The 9,820-nt window shown below is 57.3% G+C and overlaps 1 protein-coding gene across 1 annotated transcript in view; it reads right to left on the reverse strand.

The window, feature by feature from the left end:
* Positions 1–6,044: 6,044 nt before the first annotated feature.
* HPS4 (HPS4 biogenesis of lysosomal organelles complex 3 subunit 2) overlaps positions 6,045–9,820 on the reverse strand; it is a 24,830-nt gene continuing 21,054 nt past the window's right edge. Inside the window, exons 12-13 of the mRNA XM_054392633.1 lie at positions 8,490–8,598; positions 6,045–6,216 (exon numbers count right to left, since the gene is read on the reverse strand). Coding sequence (XP_054248608.1) covers positions 6,045–6,216; positions 8,490–8,598 — 281 coding nt within the window. The remainder of the gene's footprint in view (positions 6,217–8,489; positions 8,599–9,820) is intronic.

A 9,820-nucleotide genomic window follows, 5' to 3' on the forward strand; every position in this document is an offset into this window, starting at 1 on the left:
GGGCCGCCGCCCGGTGTCGTGGGTTTGAGGGCAGCCAGGGAGCGGCCGTGCCAGCGGCCGTGCGGGCAGCCGTGCCAGCCGGGCTCCCGCGGGTCCTTGTGCTGGGCGCCCGCCGCACTGGAAGCATCGCAGCCTCCGGCTCCTCCTTCCTGGGGTCTTGTAAATGGAAACTGCGCCGCGTAATCAACGCCCATCTCCCTCCCTCCCTTCCATCTTCGGCTTCGGGGGTTCGGTTCCACCACGCCAGCGCCTCGCCTCCCCGCCCTGGTTAGCTGCAGCACCACCCCCCTGCCCTCCTGTCATCTTGCTACTGTGGTTTGTTGCGGTGTTCAGAAGCAGAGTAAGCGAGCCGAGGGTCCTTCGTGTGGCTGCCATCGCCTGGAAAACTCCTCCTGGCCATCAACAGATCGACACAAACACGCAGACACCGAGAGCAGAGAACCAGCCAAAGCTGTTGTGCTCGGCTTGGCCCTCTCCTGCTGGCAGTTCCTGGAGGGATGGATGGATTGGTTTGGTGGGGGGGAGGGAAGCTGCAGTGGGCAAAATGCACCTCCTGGAGCACTGTGAGCTCCAGGGGCTGCTTGGGCTGGGGCAGGCAGGGCAGCCTGGGAGCTCTCGCTTCCACTCCCTCCCTCGCATGCCAGCACGGCCCCAGCCCTTCTTCCACCCTCTCCCTTCTGCCACCCCGTCCCTTCTTCCACCCTCTCCCTTCTTCCACCCCAGCCCTTCTTCCACCCTCTCCCTTCTGCCACCCCGTCCCTTCTTCCACCCTCTCCCTTCTTCCACCCCAGCCCTTCTTCCACCCCAGCCCTTCTTCCACCCCAGCCCTTCTTCCACCCCAGCCCTTCTTCCACCCCAGCCCTTCTGCCACCCTCCCCCTTCTGCCACCCCCCCCCTTCTGCCACCCCCCCCCTTCTGCCACCCCCTCCCTTCTGCCACCCCCTCCCTTCTGCCACCCCCTCCCTTCTGCCACCCCCTCCCTTCTTCCACCCCCTCCCTTCTTCCACCCCCTCCCTTCTTCCACCCCCTCCCTTCTTCCACCCCAGCCCTTCTTCCACCCTGTCCCTTCTTCCACCCCGTCCTGTGTCTCCCCCTCCCTTCTCCCCCAGTAAACCTTTTCTACCCCCTGGGCAGGGAGAAGGGCATGACACCACCTCCTTGGCTGCCCTCACAGCCCCAGCAAGCCCAGGGGCATCCCAACACCCACCCTGTTGAGGGGACAGCACACTCTTTAATCTGACCCAGGGTCTAAATCCCCTCTTTGTGTCATCTGCAAACCTTTGGTTTCTACAGCTCCAGCTGAGAAGCCCTTGGCAGGGGCAGGGACACCTTGGGAATGAGCACAGGGCTTTGGTTTGCCTGCAGGCAAAGGCCTGGGAGGAAAGGAGGTCACACTTCCTCCTGCTGCTCCATCTTCTCCTTTCCTCAAGCCAGGGCGAGCACACAGAGAGGCAGCTCCCATCTTCCTGACAGCAAAGGAAGGGCCTCCAACGCTGGGGGTGGTCAATTCTGCCCCCCCAAGGAAGGAGCCCTCAAGTCTTGAGTGTCCTGCTGGCCCAGCATCCAACAGGCTGGTCCTGAGGCACTCAGCACCCAGGGCTTTTCGGGGTGCAGAGCTGCCCTGTGGTTGACACCACGCTGCCCCTGGAGCACGACTCGCTGCAGCTGCTCACTGCTCTGCCTGGGGAGTGGCTGTCACAGGCTTAGTGGCCTCAGCACAGCTCTGGGGACTGCTTGCCTCCATGCTCTGCCCAGGGGGGGACACAACCCCACCCCCCACCCCCCAGTTTCTTTACAAGTTTTCCAGTGAGGAGACTGCAAGAGAAGGGCAGAGGTTTGCAGTACACCTGAGGTCTTTTTTTTTTTACACCTGTCCTGTGACAGACTCTGAAGTGCATGAGGTCTACACACATTGAGTACCTGGAGGCAGAGGGAGCCAGCAGGCTTGGTGACTGTCCTACAGTTTGGTGACATTCATACAGTGGATAAGCAAAGATTATCAATAAACAGTTGTGCTGAAAACAGTTCAGCCTCTGCCTGCTGCTCTGACTCAGCCAGGGTCATGCAAAACCATGACTCTGGTCATAGGATCATAGAATTGTTTGGGTTGGAGAAGCCCTCTGAGACCATCCAGTCCAACACCACCACGGCCATCAAACCAGGTCCCCAGGTGCCATGGCCACACCTTTCTTGAACACTTCTAGGGATGGTGACTCCACCACCTCCCTGGGCAGGCTGTTCCAATCCCTGACCACTCCTGCAGCAAATAAAATTTTCCTCATTACCAACCTAACCCTCCCCTGGCACCATTTCAGGCCATTTCCTCTCCTTCTGTCACCTGAGACTAGAGAGAAGGAACCAACCCCCACCTCACTCCATCCTTCTTTCAGGGAGTTGTAGACAGCAATGAGGAGACCCCAGAACCCCAATTCCCTCAGCTGCTCCTCCCCAGCCCTATTCTCCAGACTCTTCACCAGCTTTGTTGTCCTTGTCCCCCTCCAGCCCCTCAATGTCCTTCTTGGAGAGAGGGTCCCAAAACCGAGCCAAATATTCCAGGCGTGGCCTCACCAGTGCCCAGTACAGAGCCAGGATCACTTCCCTCCTCCTGCTGGTCACACTGTTGCTGATCCAGGCCAGGTGCTGGTGGCTTCTTGGCCACCTGAGCACACTCTGGCTCATCTTCAGCTGGTTGTCAACCAGCACCCCCAGGTCCTTTTCTGCCAGTCAAGGTTGGGTCCTGCCCCAGAAGTGCTCTGGAAAAGCAGGAGCTGCAGGGTGGGAGGAGATGGGGGCCCAGGCTGAGGATGTTGAGCCAGGGCATTGCTGGCAGACCTGTGACACTTCTGTCCTGAAGAGGTAGAACTTCCCCAACCTGGCTTTTACCACTGCCAGGAGCTCAGGGAGCAGCTGCTTTGTACCTCCCTGCATCTTCTGCTCCCCTCCAGTCCAGGCACTGCAGAGCCCAGCAGGCAGCACTGTCTGTGCCCAGGGCAGCACAGAGCATCTCCAGCCTGTCCCCAGCCTGTCCCCAACCTCCACATGAGGTCACCAGCCTGCCCCAGAGCCTTCAAACCACTTCAGAACATGCTCCCAGCTGCCCACCCTGACACATCAAGGCAGCTGCAGCAGGAGCAGCTCTTGGGTGGAGGGTGCTGGGCTGCCCCAAAACATCACCTGGAGCACAGGACCAGGCTGGCAACACAAGAACCCACCCTGGCCTTCCTCAGCAGGACTCTGATGTGCTCAGGCAGGACACAAGCACAGCCCCACCTGCTCCTCCTCTCATCACACCTGACCCATTTTTTTTTCCCCCACATCCTCTCTGCGACACCACCATAGAGTCGAGGGCCTGGAGCTCTTCTTTGCTCTTCCTACCCCAGGACAACTTTCATCTCAACAACCAGAGGACAGCCACGGGTCTTGGTGGCCAAGATGCAGCCAAAGAAGCCAAAAGGAAGGGAGCTGCCCCAGCTGTGGGCTGCCAACAGAAGGCAGAGCAGATTGCAGCAGAAGACTCCTGACGACAGCAGGCAGAAGAAGCTATTTTGTGCTCTGCTGCTGTGCCAAAAAACCTCCCTCCTGTCCCTCTGGGGGTTTCCCTTCCACTTCTTCATGTTTCCTGGTAGAGCACGCAACCACTTCCCAAAACACCCACCTTGGAGACAGCAGAATCTCCCTTGGGTTTCCCAGCAGTCTGGAGCTGCCTGGCAGCTCCTCAGGGTGGCCTGAGGCTTCCTCACCTGCAGAGCATCCCAGAGAGAACCTGGCTCAGGAAGACAGAGCAGAGGAGCCTCTTGACTCACAATGTCATCACAGGAGGGATTGGGCACACAGCTGCTGCTCCTCCTGCCTTCTCCCACCCCTCTGTCCCTCACCTACACAGTACCTCTGTGCTGCAAAAGACCCAGGGCACAACTGGGGGCAGCAGGGCCTTACTTTTGTGTCTCCTTCAAATGGGGATCACCAAAGCAGGAGCTCTCCTGGACAGCTGTAGCTCAGGCCTTCCTGTGGAGGTTTCACTTAGAACTATGGAATCCCAGACTGCTTTAGGTGGGAAGGGACCTTTCAAGCTCATCCAGTCCAACCTGCAACTACAGCAGGTTGCTCACAGCTCCAAACAACCTGACCTGCAATGGTGCCAGGGATGGGGCAGCTCCTGCCTCTCTGGGCAACCTGGGCCAGGCTCTCACCACCTTCAGTGTCAAACATTTCTTCTCTCTAGTCTGAATCTCCCTCTTTTAGTTGCAAACCATCACCCCTTGTCCTGTCACAACAGGCCCTGCTCAAAGTCTGTCCCCAGCTCTCTGCTCAGCCCCTTTAAGCACTGAAAGGCCACCAGAAGGTCTCTCTGGAGCCTTCTCTTCTCCAAGCCCAACTCTCTCAGCCTGGCCTCACAGCAGAGGGCTTCCAGAGGGTCTCCTGCAGTCAGGGTAGAGCATGAAGCTGTGACACTGATGACACCATTTGTGTCCAGCTCCTGGAGGTGGCCTGCCAACACTGCCACAAGCCTGCTCACCATTTCACAGCAGACCTTTAGCACTTTCTCAGACCCTGAGAAGCAGCTGCTCTGCAAGAGTGATGGAAGCCACAGGCACTGCCTGCTCAACCCCACCAGTGCACGGCCTCCCCCTCAGCATGGAGCTAACCAGGGGCTCCCAAGCCCTCACCACAGGAGTCACAAACATCACAGCCAACCACAAGTGGGATTCTGGCCCCATCACTTGGGTGAGTCTTGGGAGGCTCTCTTTTATTTTCACAGTGACAGTGATGACAGCAGCAGGCTCTGGAACACAGCCCAGCCAGCTGCAGGGATCCATCACCCAGGTCACCACCAGTCCCCCCAGCCCCAAGAGGGAACACACCATCCAAGCAGGAGGAGAACAGATGCTGAGGGCTACAAAACCTCTTTGGTCCTTAAGCTTAAGGGCTCCCAGTTGCCTTTTCTGTCAAGAGAGCCAGAGCAGCAAGAGCAAGGAGGTGAAACAAGGTCCTGAGGCAGGAGGGAGGGGAGGAAGCAGAAAGCTGAGGAGCAGGCAGGAGGCTCACACCACCATCACCAGGGCAGGCTGGTGGGCAGCACTGTGCTGCACCATCACCTACCAGGAGGGAAGGTCAAGGATCTCCTGGATCCAGCTACAGCACAAACCTCTCCTGACAGCAACTGGGAGGAGTTCTGCAGCACTTGTTCTGCTCCTGAGAACATGCAGGACACCATCTGTGCTGACCAAGGTAAGGCAAGGGGGCATTGTATGGATTAAGAGACACAAATACAGCCCAGGTCTGACCAGGGCAAGTGCAGGCACAGACCCCAGAGTGTCTGACACCTCTGAACACCAGTAGTGCCCAGGAGCCTCATGTCTGTGTAGCTTACAGCAGGAAGAGGTTTTCCTTTAGGTGAAGGCACTCTGTGGTAGCACAGCATCATGAATGGTCTCAGAGTCCATGTAAACCAGGTGCCCCAGCACAGCCACTGCTACCTGCAGTCTTTGCTAAGTGCCCATGCCAACATGCCCTGGCACCCAAGGTGTGCAGAACAGGGCACCAAGGGTGGTCCTTCCTCAGGGTACAGCAGGCAGCAGATCCCCATGGACCTGGCAGGAACAGGGCACCAAGGGTGGTCCTTCCTCAGGGTACTGCAGGCAGCAGACTCCCATGGACCTGGCAGGAACAGGGCACCAAGGGTGGCCCTTCCTCAGGGTACTGTGGGCAGCAGACCCTCATGGACCTGGCAGGAACAGGGCACCAAGGGAGGTCCTTCCTCAGGGTACTGTGGGCAGCAGACCCTCATGGACCTGGCAGGAACAGGGCACCAAGGGAGGTCCTTCCTCAGGGTACTGTGGGCAGCAGATCCCCATGGACCTGGCACACAAGGTGTGCAGAACAGGGCACCAAGGGAGGTCCTTCCTCAGGGTACTGTGGGCAGCAGACCCTCATGGACCTGGCACAGAGCCTTATGCCTCCTGCAGGATGAACAGCTTGGGGATGTTCCTCACTGGAGGTGAACATTGAGCATGGGCTGTGCCACAGTGCCCCAGTACCTTGGCTCAAAGCAGGTTGACTCCATGCTTCAGCAGCTTCTGCTTGGCCTTGCTGGGCAGGCTGAAGGCACTGTCATGAGGGTTGGGGACACCTGAGTTGCGTAGTGGGGCACCCAGCTGCTGGAAGTAGGTCTCCTGGACAGGGTTCCTGCAGGCATAGATGGCTGTGGAGGCATTCCTGGCAGTGTAGGAGAGAAGGCAGTGATCAGGATTCACAGTTCTGAACAAGATCCACTCCAAGTCACCCAGCTGGGCAATGGGGTGCTTGTGGTGCTGGACTCCCAGCTCTTGAAGGACTTGCAGGTCTCTCTCAGCAGAGAAAAGCAACACAGAGATAAAACAGGCACCAAAAGGCTGCAAGGAGATCACAGGGAGCCAGACCCTCTCAAAAGGGTCCTGGCATCCTGAAGTGTCCTGTGTCACATCCCTGGGGACCTCCTCAGCAGCATGAGAACTCCCCAGTCCAGCACATCAAGAGCTGGGAGTTCAACACTCCTAATGTCCAACATCCCTTCCTAGGGACTGGACTAGATGATCCCTAGAGGTCCCTTCCCAACCCCCAGCAACCTGTGATTCCTGGAGGAATCCATCTCATGCTGCAAAGCCCAGCACCCCTTCAGCAGGAACCATATGAGGCAATGCTCAATGTTCCACCTGAACAGGAGGAGAACCTTCTTTGGTGTGAGCCTGCTGGAGCCCTGCAGCAGGCTGCCCAGAGAGGTTGTGGAGCCTTCCTCTCAGGAGACATTCCAAACCCACCTGGCCACTGTGATCCTGGGCAAGCTGCTGTGGGGTGACCCTTCCAGAGCAGGAGGCTTGGACTGGATGATGTCCAAAGGTCCCTTCTAAGCTCCCCAGGCTGGGATTTGCTGATGGTTGCAGATACTGCAACCACAAAAGCTCAGCTCCCTGATTAAAATCCCCCACCACTCAGCATCTGCCTGCACCAGGGCTGGCAGGGAGGGAAGCAGAGGGCTCTGCTCCTCCTTGACGGAGGAAAGCAGTGAGTGCTGTGTTTGCTGACACCCCTGGGTGACAAAACTCTCCCTAAAAGAAATCAGCTCTAGTCATCTTGTTACTCAATCTGATTCTCACAGGGAGTTGCTTTTTTTGGGGACGCCAGGGAATACGCCGCCTTGGCCGGGATAGGATGTGAGGGAGCTGGAGAAGCTGATGCTAAACAAGGAGTCCTCCAGCTCTGGAGTGATTCACATTCCCTTTGGCAAGCTGTGGCAGAGGAGTGAAACTCTGTAATCCCCAGCAGCATCTTTATTTCATCATGCTTTGGACAGACAAGCAGGGCCGGGCCAGGTGGAATTTCACGACACGAGGTCCTCTCCGAGCTCAGCTCCAGGAGCAGGGGGAGGGCTGTGGATCAGCTCCACTCCTGGCTGCCTGGAAGGGCCTCTGGCTGAGATAAGACCATCACAATGAGCTTGCCACACACATCACATCGTGTTTCCAGCCCAACAAGCCCTGCAAGAAAAACAGTATCTAGGCTGCCAATTCTGGGTGCCTTTGGCTGGCAGCCGAGACACAAATTTATTAGGAACAGCTAAATTTAAAGCTGTGTCTCAGAGCCTCGTGGTGCCAGGCTCTAGGGTTGTGTCTTCATCCACACAGCCCTGGCATGGCTCTGCTGGCCTCTCTGAGGAACAGCTGAGAGCCTGGTGTGGCCCTGAACAAGCCTGCTCTAGGTGGAGGTGTCCTCTGCTTGCTGCAGGGGGGTGGAGAAGGTGACCTTTGAGAGGCCCTTCCAAGCTGGATGCAATTTGTGAATCTGTGAACTGGGGGTGTTGAGACTGCAGGAGAAGAGGCTGAGGGGAGACCTTCAGGCTCTCTACAACTCCCTGAAAGGAGGTTGAAGCCAGGTAGGGATCAGTCTCTTTACCCAAGGAGCAAGTGATGAGAGGAAAGGATGAGAGGAAATGGCTTTGAATTGCCTCAGGAGAGATTTAAGTTAGACATGAGGAACAATTTCTTCCCTAAAAGGGTTGTCAAGGCCTGGCCCAGGCTGCCCAGGGCAGTGGTGGAGTCCCCATCCCTGGAGGGGTTTCAGAGCTGTGGAGATGTGGTGCTGAGGGCCATGGTTTGGTGGTGCCCTGGCAGTGCTGGGTTAAGGGTTGGACTGGATGAGCTGAAAGGTCTCTTCCAACCCAAACAATTCCATGATTCTGTGATTTTTCAAGTCCATGACTCACTCCCCTCTCCCGGGTGCCATCCTGGCCTCTCAACATCCAGGCAGAATGTGAAGGAGCCTACAGCTAAAGAGCAAGCTCCAGGCAGTGTGGTGACACCACCAACCCTCAGCAAGGGACACCAATGTGACTGCAACATCAGCCAAGCTTCAGCCAGGCCCTGGAAACAGGGCAGGTTCTCCCCCTCCTGCCCCTCTGAGTGCCACACAGCACCCTGTGCCTGGCAGAGGAGGCAGTCAGATGCCCAGCTCACCTGACGAGCACCTCAGAGGCAGTGGGCAGCTGGCTGAAGTCCGAGTGGATCAGTGTGGTGGCTCTCAGGAAGTGTCGCTCCAGGGGACCAGCTGTGTGGGGCAGGTTGGCTGCAGAACAGGAGAAGAAGAGGTGTTAAGAGGAGCATGTCCCCAGCCACTGAGCAGGAGAAGGCTGTGGAGCTCCCACAGAGCCTGGAGAGGTGCAGAAGAGGGACTGGGTGACACCCTGAGCCCCAGAGGGACCTCAGTGAGTCAGTCAGCAGCTTGCACCGTGCAGACAAGAAGCCTGCAGATCATCTGCATCCCACACACCAGAAGGGTGACCAGAAGGTCTGAGATCCCCTAAAACCAGTGGGGTTTGAAGCCTGCAGATCATCTCCATCCCACATATCAGAGGGGTGACCAGAAGGTCTCAGATCCCCTAAAACCAGTGGGGTTTGAAGCCTGCAGATCATCTCCATCCCACACACCAGAAGGGTGACCAGAAGGTCTGAGATCCCCTAAAACCAGTGGGGTTTGAAGCCTGCAGATCAGCTCCATGCCACACACCAGAGAGGTGACCAGAAGGTCTCAGATCCCCTAAAACCAGTGGGGTTTGAAGCCTGCAGATCAGCTCCATGCCACACACCAGAGGGGTGACCAGAAGGTCTCAGATCCCCTAAAACCAGTGGGGTTTGAAGCCTGCAGATCAGCTCCATCCCACACACCAGAGGGGTGACCAGAAGGTCTCAGATCCCCTAAAACCAGTGGGGTTTGAAGCCTGCAGATCAGCTCCATGCCACACACCAGAGGGGTGACCAGAAGGTCTCAGATCCCCTAAAACCAGTGGGGTTTGAAGCCTGCAGATCAGCTCCATCCCACACACCAGAGGGGTGACCAGAAGGTCTCAGATCCCCTAAAAACAGTGGGGTTTGAAGCCTGCAGATCAGCTCCATCCCACACACCAGAGGGGTGACCAGAAGGTCTCAGATCCCCTAAAACCAGTGGGGTTTGAAGCCTGCAGATCAGCTCCATCCCACACACCAGAGAGGTGACCAGAAGGTCTCAGATCCCCTAAAACCAGTGGGGTTTGAAGCCTGCAGATCAGCTCCATGCCACACACCAGAGGGGTGACCAGAAGGTCTGAGATCCCCTAAAACCAGTGGGGTTTGAAGCCTGCAGATCAGCTCCATCCCACACACCAGAGAGGTGACCAGAAGGTCTCAGATCCCCTAAAACCAGTGGGGTTTGTCTATTTCCCTAAAGCACTTCTAAGCTGGGTAGAGGTGAGATGTTGCCTGTGAGGCTGCCAGGAAAACCTCAGGATGAGCTGGAGCAACATGTGGATGGA

Source organism: Indicator indicator, chromosome 26 (assembly GCF_027791375.1).
Source record: "Indicator indicator isolate 239-I01 chromosome 26, UM_Iind_1.1, whole genome shotgun sequence".
Taxonomy (NCBI): domain Eukaryota; kingdom Metazoa; phylum Chordata; class Aves; order Piciformes; family Indicatoridae; genus Indicator; species Indicator indicator.